The 19,526-nt window shown below is 40.4% G+C and overlaps 1 protein-coding gene and 1 long non-coding RNA gene across 16 annotated transcripts in view; one reads left to right on the top strand and one right to left on the bottom strand.

The window, feature by feature from the left end:
* LOC119140802 (spindlin-Z) overlaps nucleotides 1–19,526 on the bottom strand; it is a 314,042-nt gene that overhangs the window by 26,800 nt on the left and 267,716 nt on the right. For 7 of the 15 annotated variants that reach the window (XM_037372428.1, XM_037372422.1, XM_037372423.1 and 4 more), the window contains one exon: nucleotides 3,937–4,155. The exons of 2 other annotated variants lie outside the window; for them this stretch is intronic. In XM_037372428.1, coding sequence (XP_037228325.1) covers nucleotides 3,937–3,988 — 52 coding nt within the window. In that variant the 5' untranslated portion in view covers nucleotides 3,989–4,155. Of the gene's footprint in view, nucleotides 1–3,936; nucleotides 4,156–4,827; nucleotides 7,764–15,661; nucleotides 18,759–19,526 lie in introns of those variants that run through there. 6 more of the 15 variants (XM_037372424.1, XM_037372419.1, XM_037372427.1 and 3 more) reach the window with 3 other exon arrangements.
* Nucleotides 14,513–15,620, top strand: LOC119140809. Its single transcript, XR_005101724.1, has 2 exons — nucleotides 14,513–15,224; nucleotides 15,289–15,620. It is a non-coding gene; the product is annotated as an uncharacterized LOC119140809 (long non-coding RNA).

Below are 19,526 nucleotides of genomic sequence, written 5' to 3' on the forward strand. Positions count from 1 at the left end.
AAGGTAAATTGAGTCTGTCTGCAGAAGTGACAGCTATCCAGCTGGCTTTAGATGTTGCTGAACGAGAAAGATGGCCGATACTTTACCTCTGTACTGACTCATGGATGGTGGGAAATACCCTGTGGGTGTGGTAACGGCAATGGAAGCAAAGTAATTGGCACAGAGGTAAACCCATCTGGGCTGCTGCATTATGGTAAGATATCGCTGCTCCAGTGGAGAACCTGGTTGTAAAAGTACATCATATAGATGCTCACGTACCCAAGAGTCGGGCCACTGAGGCACATTTAAACAATCAGCAGGTAGATCAAGCAGCCAAGATTGAAGTGGCTCAAGTAGATTTAGATTGGCAACGCAAAGGTAAACTATTCATAGCTTGATGGGCCCATGACACTTCAGGCCATCAAGGAAGAGATGCAACATATAGATGGGCCCAGGATCGAGGGGTGGACTTGACCATGGACACTATTGCACAGGTAATCCATGAATGTGAAACATGTGCTGCAGTTAAGCAAACCAAGCGGTTAAAGCCTCTGTGGCATGGAGGGGAATGGCTGAAATATAAATATGGGGAGGCTTGGCAAATTGACTATATCACACTCCCACAGACCTGCCAAGGCAAGTGCCATGTGCTAACAACAGTGGAAGCTACTACCGGATGGCTAAAAACATATCCCATGTCACAGCCCAAAACGCTATCCTGGGCCTTGAAATGCAACTCTTATGGCAACACGGTAACACAAAAATAATTGCATAAGACAACTAGACTGATTTCTGAAACAACCTCATAGACACTTGGGCCAAAGAACATGGTATTGAGTAGGTATATCACATTCCTTATCATGCACCGGCCTCTGGGAAAATTGAACGATGTAACAGACTGTTAAAGACTACACTGAAAGCAATGAGTGGTGGAACTTTCAAACATTGGGATACACATTTAGCAAAGGCTACCTGGTTGGTTAATACCAGAGGATCTGCTACCTGAGCTGGTCCTGCCCAGTCAAAGCTTTTGCGTACTGTAGAGGGGGATAAAGTTCCTGTAGTGGAGCTTAAAAACATGCTGGGGAAAACAGTCTGGGTCATTCCTGCCTCAGGTTAAGGGAAACCCATTTGTTGCATTGCTTTTGTTCAAGGGCCTGGGAGCACTTGGTGGGTAATGGGGGAGGATGGGGAAGTTACATGTGTGTCTCAAAGACATTTGATTTTGGGACAGAACAGTCAGTGAATGAAATTGTGTGATGTTGATTGCTACCTAACACTGTACATTATCACCTCTATGGTGGCTATATGCCATACCAAGGGTATTACAGTGAAATCACCCAGATTAACAAAAAATGAACTTTAATGAAACAAGACAAGAGCAGCGGTGATGGAACCAGAAGTGGCTTCAGCATGCAACAATCCAACACCACATGCCATTTTTCCAGTCCTGAAAGACTGTTATGACAGATGGATCCCAGTGTCATGGACCAAATGAACTGAATAGACTTTTATAGGGATGGCCCATAGACTAAGGGAATGTTATCTGTGTGTACACATATATATATATATATATATAACAAAGGACCAGAAAGGTGATGGTGGTTGACTGGGATGCATTGGAAAGTGTGGGACCTTGGAATGACATAATTGGTATGGAATAAGTGGTGGATAATGTCCTGGTTTCAGCTGGGATAGAGTTAATTTTATTCCTAGTAGCTGGTAGAGTGCTGTGTGTTGGATTTAGTATGAGAATAATTTTGATACCTCACTGATGTTCATAGAAAAACTATTTACTTTAAAGAAATATGTAAATATATGTAACAAAAAACAAGAGGTCAAAAGAATTTTAAAAACAAAGGATGTTAATCAACCCCTAGGAACAGTCAACAAGACATAGCCTTGGGAGAGGGAATAGCCACAATAGTCAAGCTAAGAAATGAAAACAAAATAAGCTCAAGGAGAACTAAATGGTTAATGAGACCAAACAGAAAATTACTGGAACTGTGTGTGAACTATCATAATCGGCATACTAAAAGATCCACCCTCAGGCAAAGAAAGCCCCCTACTAACAAGGCCCCCTTCCTCATAGAACATGTGAAGTGAAAAGAGAGAATACTGTACCTTTAAATGGAGACAAGGCTTGCAAGAACTAATGAGAATAAGGGTGACTAAACATAATTATAAAAGAACTGATAACAGTTGCTCAAAGTGTATAAAACATTTTTCCATGTATTAAGGTGTGCTAGCTGTGTGGATTTACCACTTAGCACCCATCTCTCCGCAGATATGCAATAAACAAATATCTTAGCTCTGTGTGTGGATCAGCTATTGCACACCAGGTGAAGAACTCAGATTTGGGATGTTTTAGTTGTTGCTAAGTAGTGCTTACCCTAAGTCAAGGGCTTTTCAAGCTTCCCATGCTCTGCCAGTGAGCAGGTGCACAGAAGCTGGGAGGGAGCAGAGCCAGGACAGGTGACCTGAATGAGCCAAAGGGATATTCCATACTATATGATGTCATGCTCAGTATATAAACTGAGAAGAGTTGGCTGGGAGGCACTGATTGCTGCTCAGGGACTGGCTAGGCATCAGTCAGCAGGTGGTGAGCAATTGTATTGTGCATCACTTGTTTTTCTTGGGTTTAATTTCTCTCTCTTTTTCTTTTTCCTTTTAATTACAATTATTACTATTATAACTATTAATATTAAAATTTTCTTTATTTCAGTTATTAACCTGTTCTTATCTCAACCCATGGGTTTTACCTTTTTTTGATTCTCCTCCCCATCCCACCAGGGGAGGTGGGGGAGTGATCAAGCAGCTGCGTGCTACTTAGCTGCCAGCTTGGCTCAGGTTAAACCATGACAAATGTATACAACTTGGAGATGTGTATCAAAAAGACAGCAATACTACATTAATCAGACAAGAGGATAAATTAAGGGCTCCCCAGTTAAGATTAAACAGGCTTCATACAGAAAAAAGTAAAGACCTAAATATTAACTGTTGTATAGAAATACTAAAAAGCAAAATTGGCCTCTAAAGAAATCTGAGTGTCAATTATAATAATTTTGCATGGTGAAAAATGAAGTTGCCAATTATAGTATAAAATTTAATAACAATAGACAGTGTGGCCATCTAAAATAATATTTTTTTCTTTTTAAATTAAGAGGACAAAAAGTGAAATTATCTACTCAGCACATAAAATTACCTATTTTCATTCACAAAAATCACCCTCTACATAATGTTCAATTTATGAAACACACAATGCAGCAACAATCCCTATATACATTTAGAAAAACCCTTATGAAGTGTTTTTGAGAGATACTCTTTCACAATTACTATCTGATCAATTTCTATAAAATCATTTAAAATTTTACAGCAAGTTATTAAATATATGGTGACTAGATTACTTTTTCCAGCATTTCCAAGATAAGCAAAGGAGAAATTTTCCCCTTGAAGTGTTAGTCTATGGTATGGAATATCCCTTTGGTCAGTTGGGGTAAGGTATCCTGGCTGTGTCCCCTCTCAACTTCTTGTGCACCCCCAGCCTACTCGCTGAGAGGGGGCAACATGAGAAGGAGTAAAGGCAATGACACTGTAAGCACTGTTCAGCAGTAACTGAAACATTAGTATGTTATGAACTGTTTTCAGCACAAATCCAAAACATAGCACCATGCAAGCCTATTATCAATAAATTTAACTCTATCCCAATCAAAACCAGTACTTCTTATATGTAAATCTGTACAGCTTAAATTTATGTATATCCTTTCAATTCCAGTTTCTATAATGAAAGCAATAATTATCTTTAAAAAAATGAACACCAAAAAAAACCCCCAACCACAAACAAACAGTAATAGCTTCATAAAACCACAAGTACATAAGAAAAATCTATAAAATAAGGACACTACTTTTACCCACTAAAAATAACAAACAAAACCCCCAAATTCAGTAACATCTCACCTGCATCAGCTCTGGACCGCTGACCTGGCGATTTTCCAAATGGAGTCTTCATTCATCTGTGTTTAAGTGAGCAGCAAAGCTGCTAGACTAGGGTGAAAATTCAGTTCCTCCCAAAATATCTTCTTACTCTCGTAATACAACAGCTACTTATTAATCCACCGTCCAATCACCAATTTGTTCTTCCTCAAAAATAGGAGAAGCACTTTCAATTATATCATTCTGAAAAACAAGCCAGAAAGTACAGTCTGATTTGAGACCTGGTTAAAATAAACATAAAAATGAAACAAAATATTTTTTCTTTCATACTCGATCAGAAGTCCTTTCATTCAGTAAACAGAGGGTGGGTAGGCAAGACAACAGCCAAATATTAAGGCTCATACCGTTGTATCACAAATGGAGTTTGTTACCTGGCATGCAAAGAGCCAATCTCACAAACAGAGCCAAGATATCATTTATTGCAAGTCTGCACAGAGGTAGGTGCTAGCTTTATGGATTTACCACCTTTGCATACCAGGTAACAAACTCCATTTGTGAGGCAACAATTTTTGGTGACCCAGGTGGGACAAGCCTTGCCTGGATCGTCTTGCTATCCTGAAGAACAGTGGTGACTGAAGCAGACTCTAGTGCACACTGACCAGTTTGATCGGGGACTCTGCCAAGTTTCCCTCCTGTGCTCAAGCGCTAAGTGACATGATAGTGCAATGCAAGCCTAATGAGGTATCAGCTAAGGAACTGCAAGGGGGCCTCGGTGAGTGGAAAATTCTGCTCTGATCTGTTGTTTCCAGTCTGGGTTTCGGGTCTGTTCTCTGTAAGTCACTCTATCCTGAGGATCGCAGCAGTAGCTTATTTTGACTTCTGTATGTAGACGCTTGAGAAGGGAAATTATATTACCTTCCATTTGCTGAGTACACGAAGTTCTGGTTAAAGAAAATTTCCTAGGAAATAACATGGGTTCTGGTTCCTCCATCAAGATACCCCTTTGCACTCCTTTAGGATGCATCCTGAAAAATTGGAACTATTTTGGCAGGGATCCCTTAACTAAAAGAAAATTACACAGATCTTGTAATCAATGGTGACCAAAGTATAAGATGGACAATGGTGAGAAACAGCCCGAAAATGGGACTTTGAATTATAACACTATATTGCAGTTAATGCTTTTCTGTAGAAGAGTGGGTAAATGGGATGAAGTACCATATGTTGGTTTGTTCTTTGCCTTGCATGATAATCATGAAATGAGGAAGAAATGTAAATTGTTAGACAATGATCTGAATGGTATCTATGCATTGGCTGAAAGTGGACTAAAGAAGACTCAGAGGCGCTGTTTGGCTTGTGATATTGGGAAGGGGTGTATTAAGGGAAACAAGGAAGATATACAATTGTTGGTCCCGCCAATCAGACAAGAGGCTGGTAGCAATTCTGATGAACAATCTCCCCAAATGGAAGAGAGAAATTTCTCTCCCATTTCAGGAAGAACTCTGGTTCAGCACCTGGTGATACAGGCACCACTCCAGCAGGCAGTGAGAGTTGAAGGTTTGCCACTGTTTGCACATATCCTGTTTACCAGCTCAGACTTATTAAATCGGAAACAATCAGTGGGATTGTATAGAGAAAATCCAGATAAAATGTATCAGAGGAATCAATTGTGCTGAATCATAATCCTATCTGGAGTGACATGCAAACACTGTTAAACACTCTTTTTACTCCAGAAGAAAAGTGATTGGTTTTGGAAAAAGCCAAACAAGAGAATCAGAGGCGAAATGCTAACAATGATCCTGCCAGATTTATGCCTAAAACTGATCCAGAATGGGACCCAAATTCTGGTGCTGGGAGGGGAACAATTAAACAGTATCAGCAATTGATTTTATATGGTATACAACATGGGGTCCCAAAATCAAAGAATGTGTCAGAGTTATTTGAAGTTAGACAAGGAAATTATAAGAATCCCTCAGCATTTTATGAGAGATTGTGTGAGGCAGCTAGAAGGTGGACTAACTTAGATCCTGAAGATGAAACTAATAGGAGAATGTTTAATATGTTGTTTATTGGACAATTGGCTTCAGATATAAGAAAAAAGTTACAGAAAATAGAAGGGGTAGGAGGAATGACTATCTCTCAATTGACAGAGGTAGCCTACAAAGTATATAATAATCACAGAGGTAGCCTATAATGTATATAATAATCGAGATGAAACAGAGAAAAAAGAAAGATTAAAAGATCACAAAATTCAGGCTAATTTGTTAGCTGCTATGATTGCTGGGAATTCAATGAGAGGCAAGGGAAGACATTGAAGATATTATCGAGGAAATATCTGGGCTAGAGGTAGAGGCTGGGGCTGGAATTCTGGATTGATTTTAGAAAGTTCCATGGGGCCAAATCAATGTGCCTATTGTAAAGGAAAGAGATGTTGGAAAAACAAGTGTTCAAAAAGAACAACCATTCCCCAAGGGGGAAAAGACCCCTGAAGCTGATCTGATTATGCTGGGGGCTTCAGATTCAGACTGAAGAGGACCAGGGGACAATATTAAAATTTCCTGAGCTGATCCCCTGGGTTCCAGTTCAGCTGGGGAATGAAACTATTGATTTTGTGGTCGATACTGGAGTGACATATTCAGTTGTAACTAGTTGTAAGGGTCCTTTTTAAGTAATAGCTATATGCCAGTTGTGGGGGTCATGGGAAAGCAAGCTTTGAAACTGTTTTTAAAACTGATGGAATGCAAAATTGGAAGTAAAACTGTAATTCAGGAATTCCTCTATATGCTGGAATGTCCCTTACCCCTCTTAGGGCGAGATCTGTTGTGTAAAATAAGAGCACAGGTAACTTTCTCTGATAAGAGAATACAGCTACACCTGCCAAAGGAAACAGCTTGGAAGGCTCAAATCTGTTTATTAACGGAGAAACAATGGGTAGATGCAAACATCCCAGAGGAAATTTTGGATGCTGTAACACCCACTGTATGGGCAACCCACAGACCTGGAAGAGCAAAGAACACAGTACCAGTAAAGGCTGAATTAAAACCCAGACCATAACCAGTAAGAAAAAAAGCAATATCCTATTAAGTTAGAAGCTCATTTGGGTTTAGAACCACTAATAAATGATTTTATTCAACATGGACTATTGAAGGAGTGTCAGTCTGAATATAATACCCCAATCTTACCAGTTAAGAACCCCTGGACTCAAGAATACCAATTGGTGCAAGACTTGAGGGAAATTAATCAAATCACAGTTGATGTACATCCCATGGTTCCGAACTCATACCTTGCTATCATCTTTACCTAATAACAATGTCTATTTTACAGTATTGGATTTAAAAGATGCCTTCTTTTGCATACCCCTGGAGGAGGAGACTCAAAAAACTTTTTGTGTTTGAAAGGGGAAAACACAACGGGACGAAAAGTTCAACTCTGCTGGAATGTGTTACCCCAGGGATTCAAGAATAACCCTACTTTGTTTGGTAATGTATTGGCCAAAGAACTGGAAGATTGGCAAGGTAAGATTTCTTCGATTACCTTGCTTCAGTATATAGATGATATCCTACTGGGAGCCACAATGAAACAGGAATGTCAGGCAGCCACCATTAGCTTGCTGAATTTCTTGGGACTTGCTGGGTACCAAGTATCACAGAAAAAAAAGCACAAATTGCTCAGCTAACTGTAGAATATCTGGGTTTTGAGATTTTGCAGGGCAAGAGAAGATTTGGAGCAGAACAAAAAGAGGCAATATACCGTATAGCTCCTCCAAAATCAAAGAAAGAATTAAGAGGATTTTTGGGAATGGCCAGGTGGTGTTGCCTGTGGATACCAAATTTCAGTCTAATTGCTAAACCATTATAATATGCTGCCATCAAAAAATTCTTGAATGGACTCCTGAATGTTGTAAAAGCTTTGACACTATAAAAGTGGAACTTATGAGGGCTCCCACTCTGGGATTGCCAGACTTGAGTAAGCCTTTCACTTTATATATATATGAAAAACAACATGTGGCCTTAGAAGTTCTAACTCAAACCCTTGGAGACTGGAAAAGGCTGGTGGCATACTTCTCTAAGCAATTAGATGAAGTGAGCAAAGCCAGCATACCTCAGAGCAGTGGCGGCAATGGTCTTATTAATTACAGAGGCTTGAAAATTGACTTTGGGACAACCCATTATTGCTTTTGTGCCTCATGCTGTTTTGGCAGTATCGGAGCAGAAGGGCCATCGCTGGTTGCCCCCAAACAGATTGATTAAATATCAGGCATCCCTGATCAAACAAGATGATGTCACTTTGAAGGTGACTTCCATCCTGAATCCTACTCCCCATTAATGAAAATAATGAGTTGGAACATGACTGTCTACATGTCATAGAACAGGTGTACTCCAGCCAACCAGATCTGAAAGATATACCCTTAGAGAATCTGGACTGGGAGTTATTCACTGATGGAAGCAACTTTATGGACAACAGGCAGCAAAAAGTAGGATATGCTGTAGTAACTTTGAAAAATGAAGTAGAAATTAAGCCGATACCTGTTAATACATCAGCTCAAAAAGCCAAAATGATTGCATTGACTCGAGCCCTAGAACTGTCTGAAGATAAACAAGTAAATATTTATACGGATTCAACATGTGCATTTGGGGTAGTACACACTCATGGGGCCATTTGGAAACAACAAGGGCTTTTATCCTCACAAGGAACTGCAATCAAACATGGGAAAGAAATTTTAAGACTCTTACATGCAGTTCAAAAACCAAAAGAACTATCTGTGATTCACTGCAAGGTTCACCAGAAGGGAAAAACAGATGTAATTAGAGTTAATCGAAGAGCAGACGAAGCTGCAAAACAAATAACTCTATCAAATTCTATAATGGGAGCTTTGATTCCTATTGATAAGTTAGTATTGAGAGCCTCCAAATTACTCTGAAAGGGATGATCAATTGGCAAAACTTCTGAACTGTACCAAAAGTGAAAATGGATGGTGAACAATGGACGCTGGATTATAGTTACTGCTCCATTAATGAGGGAATTAATAAAGAAAACTCACCAGAAAACCCATATGGGAGCCGAGGCAATAGTGGCAAGCATAAGGCGTTATGCTGTAGGGCCGAGAATGCAACAGCTTGCTAATATTATTGTAAAACAATGCCTGATTTGTTGCAGAAATAATCCAAAAATATAGAAAAGACCCCCTCCAGGACAAGTTAAGAGAGGACATAGTCCAGGGGAATATTGGCAAATAGATTTCTCTGACTTACCAAGATGTAATTGGTATAAATATCTGCTGGTACTTATAGATACATTTTCTGGATGGGTAGAAGCTTTCCCATGTTGAACTAACAAGGCAAAGTAAGAGATACTTACTGAATACATGTTATCATTGGGGCATACTCTATCGTCACTTCATAGATGCCTGAACGAAAGAGCACCTGTACATCTAGACACCCCAGTACATACCTTCCAACCAGGAGATCTAGTTTATATCAGAACCTGGGAAGATGAATCTCTGAAAGAATGCTGGAAAAGACCATATTTGGTATTATTAATCACACCCACAGTGATCAAGGTAAAGGGAATAGACTCTTGGATTTACTACACTCGAGTGAAGAGTGCCCTTCTGGAAGGGTGGAAGTCAAGAGAGACCAGACCTCTGAAACTGAAATTAACACGGAATCAATGAACAGTAAAGCACCTGGACAAATTGGGAATCAGTAGTTCATTTAGATTGTATACAGGAAGAAATTTTATTATACTTTGTATTATTAGGAATAGTAACATTGTTATTGTATCTTTACAAGTATACTGACTTCTGGAATTAGAAATGAATGAACTAAATAGGTTGATAGTCTTCTTTTACTTGAGGTTACCAATGCTCAAAAGCAGGGGTCCTCCAACTACGGCCCGTGGGCTGGATACGGCCCCCCAGGGTCCTCAATCCGGCCCCCGGTATTTACAGAACCCCCCCGCCGGGGGTTGGGGGGGGAACCAAGCAGCCGCACATGACTGCCTGCCACTGCATCCGCGCCGGCCCCCTGGTTAAAAAGTTTGAGGACCCCTGCTCAAAAGGAACCAGGATAGTCCATGGGACTGTAACATCTACCTCAAACTAATTGAGGGAGCAATGAAAATTGCAAATAAGACAAATTGTTGCATCTGTACACACTTCCCTGAACATGCAAAGAAAGGAATCTCACTTACAGGAATCCCTGTTCCAGCAGAAATATCTCAGCAAAACCTATGGAGAAATACTTCTCTCAATACCAGTTTAAATAGCCAACAAGAATGGGATAGAGAAATTCCAGATCACCAGAGTGGTTATGGTAAATGTGTCCAGCAGTGTACTCCTCCAAAAGGCATTGGTAAATTTGACTGTAATAATAACATGGTTATAGTAAGAAACTATTCTAAGTGCAGTGACATCATTAATTGGGGAGGGAATTTTCAAAAGTCCTGGCCTGTTCCAGAAAGAAAAGGCTGGTATTGGCTTTGCGGGAAAAAGGCTAGAAAAAATTTACCAAAGAATTGGGCAGGAATATGTACCTTAGGAGCACTAGTTCTGAGCACTACAGTAATGGAATAATTAGTTTCTAAAGTCTGGTTGAGAACTTGTTTAGAGAGACATAAAAGAGACCATAATCCACTGATTGAGAGACCTACAGCTTTTCATTCTTCTGCTCGGTGACTGTGGCTAGGAGTAAGTGAATTAGAAAAAGCTATTGTAAATATCTCTGCAATTATAGAAAAAAAATAGAAATGAAACTGCTGAAGCCATTGTGGCTTTACAATAGGAAGTTTAACAACTGGCTGACATTGCAATTCAAGATAGAATGGTTTTAGATATGCTTTTAACTTCACAAGGTGGAGTGTATACTGTACTAAATACTAGTTGCCGTGTATATGTGAATCAAAGTGGATGCATTTCTACTGATTTGAATGAAATTTGGAAACAAACTAAAATTTTACATAAAATACAAATGAATTATACCTCTTTAAGATTTGAAGTAACGTGGAAATGGTTAACATCTTGGTTGCCTAATTTAACCACATGGATCAAAACGTTGTTAAGCATATTAATAATTGGATTGTTAGTGTTTGTATGTGCCTGTATATGTTGTTCAATGTTGATAATGCGAACAGGAGATAAGATGAGACTTATCTAAAGAAAAGTATTCTTAGATAGTCTCAAACTGGTCGACTACATGATTAATAGAAGGCCAGTCTATTATTTAACTTGAAATTTAGACAAAATATGTAAATATCTATAATGAAAAACAAGAAAATTGAAAAACAGAGGATGTTACAGTTAACAAAACACAGTCCTGGGAGGAGCAGACAGCATAAATATGTCAAGCTGGGGCACAACAAGATAAGCTCAAGAAGAATAAGACCAAACAGAAAATTACTGGAACTATGTGTGAACTATCCTAATTAGCATAATAAAAGATCCACCCTCGAGCAAAGAGAGCCCCCTACTAACAAAGCCCCTTCCCCACAGAACAAGTGAAGTAGGGGAAAGAAGAATGCTGTACCTTTAACCAATGAGAATTAAGTGTGACTTAGCATAATTGTAAACAATTGTTCAGAGTGTATAAAATGTTTTACTCTTTTAAGAGGTATGCTAGCTTTGTGGATTTACCACCTAGCACCCATCTCTATGCAGACTTGCAATAAATGATCTTGGCTCTGTGTGTAAGATTGGCTCTTTGCACACTGGGTAACATACTCCATTTGTGAGACAACAGTACTTTTCCTCATATACCGAATACAAGTTCTGTATCAGATCGAAGTCATCCACAGATAGCTACACATAGAAAAACCTCATTAAAACCCCCCAACTTTGCTTAGTACAGGGAAGAATGACTACTACTTTAAAAACCCTGCCTGAAAGCAGAAAAATCTGCACTAAACCCCCCACAGATTCTATTGCAATACTCAAACTACCAATTTGATAAGTTTATATGTAATAAGTAACTAAAGGTAATTTGCTGATCAACCAAGGTAAGCAAGAGGAAGGAACCCATTGTGGTGGTCTTAAGAACTTACTGTTTAACAAGAAGAGACATGTCCACAATGTTATCTTGCTGCACCAAACATGGGAACGACCTGTCTGACAAGAAGCCACGATAACAGAAGCAGCAGAGGGGCTACTGAAGATGTCAGAAGCGACCTCGGGGAAGATAAAAAGAGCTGCTCAGCTTGCTTGAATTTGCGCGCCGTTGGTGGAACAGGAGACTCCCCGGCCGCCCAGCGCTGTTTTGCTTACTTGTCGCTTGCTTTAATAAATCACATTTTCTAATTGGCCAGTCTCTGTCATTTCATTGGACAGGTAAACTCTAACAATTTTGGTGCCGTGACTCGGATAAGGGCAGTCTGGCCTGAGGTCCGTGGCAGGGGAGGCGCCCCGCTGGATAAGCGGCCCTTGTCAGGGTGCTTCTACGCCAAATCCTTTACCGACGAACCTCAAATGTGACAGTAAGCAAATAAAACCGGTTACCCCATAACCTTTGTGCACGAAGCCCGAATGAAGACGCAGGACGCGTGAGTATAGGCCGGTTCACCGTTCGGTTGGGGTTGGGCATCCTGAAGCGTGCTTGTGTGCGACGCCCAGGGAGGGCGAAGTGAGTGCGGACCCTCAGTAGTGCGGTTTCCAGACCCCGCGAGGGGCTGCGCCACGAACCAGGGGAAGCGACTGCGTGAGTGAAAGAAGGCGCCTCGGAAGACGGGACAGAGGAAAAGCAAGCCCTCTGATCCCATGGGTGGTTCTGGGGTCCAGATTAGGCTCCCACAGATACCACCGGAGAGTCCGCTAGGACTCATGATAAAATTTTGGGATGCGTACCCTTCTAGGCAGGGTAAGAGTAAAGTAAGATTGATACACTACTGTATGGAAGTTTGGGGTGGGAAACAAATCAGGGGCGACCACCTCTACCGACCAGTCTTCGGGGCATCTGAAGACTGGATATGCCAGGCTTTGAATAGATATGTGAATTCAAAAGACCCCTTTTGCCCGGAGGAAAGTGAGTATGCTTCCTTATGGGTAGGGTCTGAAACTAGGGCCCTTTTGTTCCCGTTAAAAGAAAACAAAGGGGGGAAAAGAAGAAGAATAGAAGTGAGGATGAGATCCCTACCTCTCCCCCTGCGTATATACCTCCACCGCCCCCCCTGCCCCCCCCCCCGCAGCAGCCCTTACCACCTCCCTCCCTCCCCTCCCGCTGCTATCTAGACCCTGTGAAAGTGTTAAAGTATCGGGGTGAGTTTGTACAAAGCCCCGTCGCCCCTCGAAGGTGCGGCTGAGTCCTGCGGGACGCATGGCAGGGTGTTTGCTGTTTGCCTGCGAAGGCGTGGTATGTAAGAACGCAGACTTAAAGCAACAAGGAGCAGATTTGCATTCAGGGTCAGAAAGAGTTAAAACAGAAGTGCTGCTGCAGAGGCAGGTTTGTGTAACCTGCAGAGCAGGAAGAGCATCTCCTGCCCCGAACCCTTCTGCTGGTGAGGAGGAGGGGGTTGCTGTTGCTGACAATTGAGCAGAAGGACCTGACAATGTCACCCCAATTGCTGCAGCATTTGCAGTACAACAGGACCGGTAACCGCCCCTTTAGGGCAGGGAATGGGTATGAGGTGGAATTTTAGTGAATACAAAACCAACTTATTTGTTAAAACTTCAGTAAAAAAAAAAAAAAAAAAATTGTTACAGTTGTGGGAGCTGCTGGCCACCAGGAAAACATCCTGAAACCTTTAAAGTACAAACTAAAAAAAACAAATAAGAATGCCAAATTCACCAAAATCTTTGTTGGGATGAGATTTATTAGAACATCTAGACGTTTAAAGAAGGGGAAATGAAATTAAAAGTTAAATATGATCAATTAATTGAAATATTGAGCTTATCTTTAATTCAGCAGAAAAGAGGAAAAGAGGACCTCCCTTAAGTAAGAGAAATTTTTAACCAGGTGTATCTGAAAATAAATTCCAGGAAAGGTGAAAAATGCTTTTACCTGTTACAGTAAAATGATAAGGGGGAGGCTTGCTCAGTTCAGATAAAAACAATATCCCTTGGTCAGCAAGGCTGTGGGGATATTGGCAGAAAAACTGAAATAAAATACACTCTGTAGTAGATCTACTAATGTAAATCTGTGTGTTTTGCCATGACAGTGACTTGTTATGGGATGTGCAGATGAAACTCTGCATTGACAACAAAGTACAAGGAATAAGGTTGGTCAGGTGCCTCCTACCATAGTCAAGGGCAAGACTGGGTTGGCCTCTGTGTTTGCCACCAAGAAGAATCTTGAGCTCTGCTGTTGGCTGCAACCCAGTAGGCGTTGAGCGGTGGGAACATGTGCCATGCCAGACCCTGATGTGAGGAACGGCCCCCGCTGTTATAAGAGGGTCATCCAGGAAGGAAGAACATAAGATGGCCCATTGAGGCACTGATTTGGAAATTGGAAACCACCTGGCCGACCACGAGGCCTGACGAGTAGAAGAGGAGGTGGGAAAGGAGGAATTATCCTTAATACCAGACGGTAAAATCCAAACTGTAAGTACAGATCAGGAACCAAACTATTCTAAAGAAGACCTAAAGCTAATTCAGGACATGAATGATAAAATAAAAATAAATAAGTGGACTTATTTGAGGGATGGTCGTATAGTGGTACCATCCAATTTAATATGGACCACAGCCCTAATAGAACATAATAAGATGCATTGGGGAGCTGATAATTTATATAAAAGTCTAAATCAGAAATTGATAGGGTGGAACTTGTATACTGTAATAAAACAGGTGACTCAGCAATGTGAAATGTGTTTGAAAATTAGCCAGGGCAACAGTGGCAAGTTGATTTTTCCAGACTCCCAAGAAAAGGGGGGTACCGATATTTATTAAATGAATGGACACCCCAACATATCATACAGTATTATGGACCTGCAACTTGGAATCACAATGAACTCATTAGCGGTGCTCAAGAACCTATCTACAATCTGAATCGTATCATTCGGCTACAGGCTGTCTTGGAAATCATTACTAACAGACCAAGCAACTCAAATACAAAATGCAATTTATTAACACAGAATGATTCTCGATTACCTGCTAGCCGAAGAAGGAGGTGTTTGTGGTAAATTAAATGTTTCCAATTGTTGTTTGAAAATTGATGACAATGGTGAGGTAGTTAAACAAATCACATCAGAGATAGGGAAGTTAGCCCATGTTCCCATCCGAACTTGGAAAGACTGGAATATTGACCTGTTTTCCTGGCTTCTCGGGAGCCCCTGGGTAAAACGAATCCTATTTTATTTGTTATGTGGATTAGCCACCTTATTGTTTTTGCCATGTGCTGTTCCATGTTTTATAAGATTAATTCAACACGTTATAACTAACATGCAATTTGCTACTAGGATTTCATCCAATGGCGTTAAACAAATTCGAGTAGTACGCCGAAATGTACAGTCGACAATACAGATTATATAGTTAACACAATAACAATTTAATAGCAAACAGGAATCTGGGAATAATTAACTATTAACAATTCATATAACAATGTAGGCTGATTAAGAATACAAATAGAATAGCAAAGAAAACAACCGTCAGGAACGCACAGACGAGGATGTGGTAACGTCTTTTATACTTTTCCACCTCCGCCATAAGTTCTTGACGTGTGACAGTTGAAAAACGCACCCTCTGCCTAAACAACAATGAAAAAAAAAAAAAAAAGGTTTTGATTCCCCTTTATAATGAACCATACAGGTTAGACGTTTAAAAAACACTCACCTTACGGGATGTTCAGAGGGGGAAATGCGCACTCCAGACCCTTCCTCCCTGGCAGGTGACGTGGCGGTCTGATGGTGAGAAAACATTGCATTGCAAGCAAGGACCTGTCATTTGGCCATAGTGCCATAAATGTTACCATTAACAAACTTACCGGAGTGGTAAGCTCGGGAAACGGGTCCAGGACTTCATCTGGACACTCAGCAGACATTTTTTATCGTGTATGCCTTTGAACATGCACATGCACAATTTTAAACCCCACAGAATGTATTGGAAAAATCTGGAAAGACCGCGCATGTGAAATCCCTATAGTCTAGCCATGATAGTGACGCATATAATAAAAAAAAAAAAGAAAAAAAGGAATGTTTAACGAAACTATAGTATTTATAGTTCATTTATTACTTAAGTGGAATGTATAGTTATAAGTGTTGGTTTTAGCTTTTGTTTTTGTAGGTTATTATTATATGTATTACCCAACCCTTTGGATTTATTTTGGAAACCATGTGTTTGACGCAAAGTAACTTCGATGAACCATTTGACAACCAGTAAACAACAAAAAACCATTTATTAACAAACATGAACTAGAAGTTGAATAACAGAATAACAGTCCAGCAAAGTCTCATGTGACGTGGAAAACAGGCTTCTTCACTCGTGAGTCCAGCACAGTCCTGAATAATGTCGGGGTGGTAACTCCATCTGTTCCCTCCACAATAGTCTGTCTCTGGTCCTTGGTATTTTTCTTCACGAGGTAACAAAGATGAACAGAAACCAATGACAAGTCACATGGTAACTTTGCTGGAGATCAACAGGTTTCTTTTGTTTATATAACAGTCTCTCGCACTCTGCTTTGGTATCCCATGGGTTCCACTACTTGGGGCGGACTGCGAGGAAGAGATCGCACTCTTCTGTACCGGCGTGACCAAAAACACTCACAAAAGCACATACTGATGGTTACTGTAGTCACGATGAGACAAAGGCTGAACAGCAAAACCATACAGAGTGTGTCGTCTCCTGCTCCCATCTTTTCCAAAATGATAAGGATTGTTTGTGGCGAGACAAACAAATTGGTCCGTGACCCTCCTGGTCAAGATTCAGGCTAATGCCCTGACCAAAACTGCACAATGAAAACACATGCGCGGCCTAACCTTAAAGGGGCATGAAAATTTACCCCTTTAAATGCCCACCTCTTGGCTCTTGATTCTTAACCCCCACAAACAAACCTTATATATGCTAAGAAATGTTGTATTGTGTTTTGTTATGTAATCCTGTTATGATAATGTTTTGAAATTAGCTTATGACATGTTTGAGTTTTGAGTTGTTAGCTAACGTTTGTTAGGGATTTGTAGTTCTTGTTAGTCATTTGTAGTTATTGCCTGTTACTGTTTATTGATAATGGTAAATGGGTTTAATGCTTAGATAAAGATTGTTAACCTCGTTTGTATAGTTGGCAGAATCTTTTCTCTATCTCTATCTATGCCACCCACGGAGCAGCAATGTTGAGCCACGGGGCGGTGTGAAGGACGTTATTGGGACATCGCTATCTGTCTCACCATTGCTGGCTGACCGCAAAACAACACAGAGACGGAGATACCCGAATCACCCAGAAGAGGAGATCTCCGGGGAATACCCAACTTAAAACACCCTACTTCCGGACATTTATGTTAGGTTGTTTGCCGATGTCTAAATTGTAATAGAGATTGGTCCTGTGTTTCATTTAAGAGACAACCTTACTGTATGAAATGTCACAATGATTTGATACGTACCAGGGGACCAGAGGATCAAGTGGAAATTCGTAAATTATTTTGTGGATGGGAACTGTCAGTACCTGAACTTTGGGAAGTATATGAAACAGACTGGTACAGAGTTTTAAGACAGCGTACTATAAGATCCGCCTGGAAACGGGCACAACAAGCAAACAGGTGGAAATATATTTGAGAGATAACTAACTCTTTAGACCTTGGAAATTATTGACAGGATAACAGTAAAATTCCCCTGAAGACTACCTGCTGCTGCCGAGAAGATATTGATATCCCGTTGCTCTCTGCAAAACAGTAGACGAGGAAAGGCAGAGAGGTACTGAACAGTGGGGAAATGAAAGCTACTATCCTATTAATGGTATTGATTACCATGACTTTAAAAAAAAATGAACATCAACCCTTCAATTGGACCTTAGGTTGATGGGAATATTCAATAGAAGTTCGGTATAATGTGACAGCCGGATCCCCAAAATTCCAAGTTAAATTGGAAGATTTAGTCTTTTCTGAACTAGACCCACCCGGTCGACGAGAAAGAGCAATAAAACCATTTTATCTCTGCCCCAGTTCGAATCCAGGGAAAAGCTATTGCAATTTCCTTAATCACTATTACTGTGCATATTGGGGATGTGAAACCATAGCTTCAAACTGGGACGTAGCCATTAAAAATAGATTCTTAAATATAACATGGGGACCCAGAGGATGCAATCCGCCAGCTCCTAGCTGGGATAGACACGTAGAGGGCCCCCATCTTGGCAACTGTAAGCATGTTATACTAGAAATCCTGCAGCCTAATGACCACGGATGGCTATTAGGACGAACCTGGGGAATAAGATATTGGGAACCTGGAGCTGATAGAAGGGTCTTAATATTTATTCAGAAACATGAACTAAAAACGCCACAAGCAGTGGGACTCAACAGAGTTATTAAAGAACAAAAAGGTAAAAAGAAAAAGCTAAAGGTAAAGAATTTTACAACCACAGTCACCCTGGCTGACTAATTTCTTCTTTGGCGGGACCCCTCATAATGTTGTTATTGGTTCTGACTTTCGGACCCTGTATCATTAATAAATTTGTAACTTTTGTGAAAAGCAGGTTGGAAGAAGTGCAGCTAATGGTGATGAAGCAATTGGAACTAGAGATGAAAATCATACCAAATGAAAATCCTGAATTAGATGCAGCTTGTGAGGTATTGTCTAGGTTTGATCAGCAAATTATTTATAAATAAAAGAAGGGGGGAATTGTAATAAGTAACTAAAGGTAATTTGCTGATCAACCAAGTTAAGCAAGAGGAAGGAACCCATTGTGGTGGTCTTAAGAACTTCCTGTTTAACAAGAAGAGACATGTCCACAATGTTATCTTGCTGCACCAAACATGGGAACGTCCTGTCTGACAAGAAGCCACGATAACAGAAGCAGCAGAGGGGCTACTGAAGATGTCAGAAGCGACCTCGGGGAAGATAAAAAGAGCTGCTCAGCTTGCTTGAATTTGCGCGCCGTTGGTGGAACAGGAGACTCCCCGGCCGCCCAGCGCTGTTCTGCTTACTTGTCGCTTGCTTTATTAAATGAAAATTTTAATTGACCAGTCTCTGTCATTTAATTGGATAGGTAAACTACAACATATAGAAGATCTACAAAAGTCATTGGTGATTTGCTACATATAAATTCAGATATCTGAAACATTTAGTAATCACATTCCTCTAGATTAGGGGGATATAGGAGGACAGTGTTTTAAAGTATTTTCCAAGATTTAAATTACAGGCACTTGTTATCACCCAAAATTTTGAAGAATTACAGATTAACTATTTCAGACTAATGTTTTTGTACAGCAAACATTTTTCCTAACTAATCCATTCATTTCAGTGCTGCACAAGGCTAAAACTACAGTTTAGGTCAGCTGTCATTTGAGCTTGGTTTCTTTAAGAAATGTGATTGCTGTAATCATGTACTCTGTAATCTATAAAAAAGTGGCCTTCTCACTTTCACTTTTTTTCTTCCCAACAGCAGCTTTGGAACCTGCTGTTAATTTTGACAAAAGGGTAAAAAACAGAGGAATCCCCCTAACTAGTGACCCAGCTGTGGGAAAAGGCATATAATACAAGTGCTATGCTGAAA

Source organism: Falco rusticolus, chromosome W (assembly GCF_015220075.1).
Source record: "Falco rusticolus isolate bFalRus1 chromosome W, bFalRus1.pri, whole genome shotgun sequence".
NCBI lineage: Eukaryota > Metazoa > Chordata > Aves > Falconiformes > Falconidae > Falco > Falco rusticolus.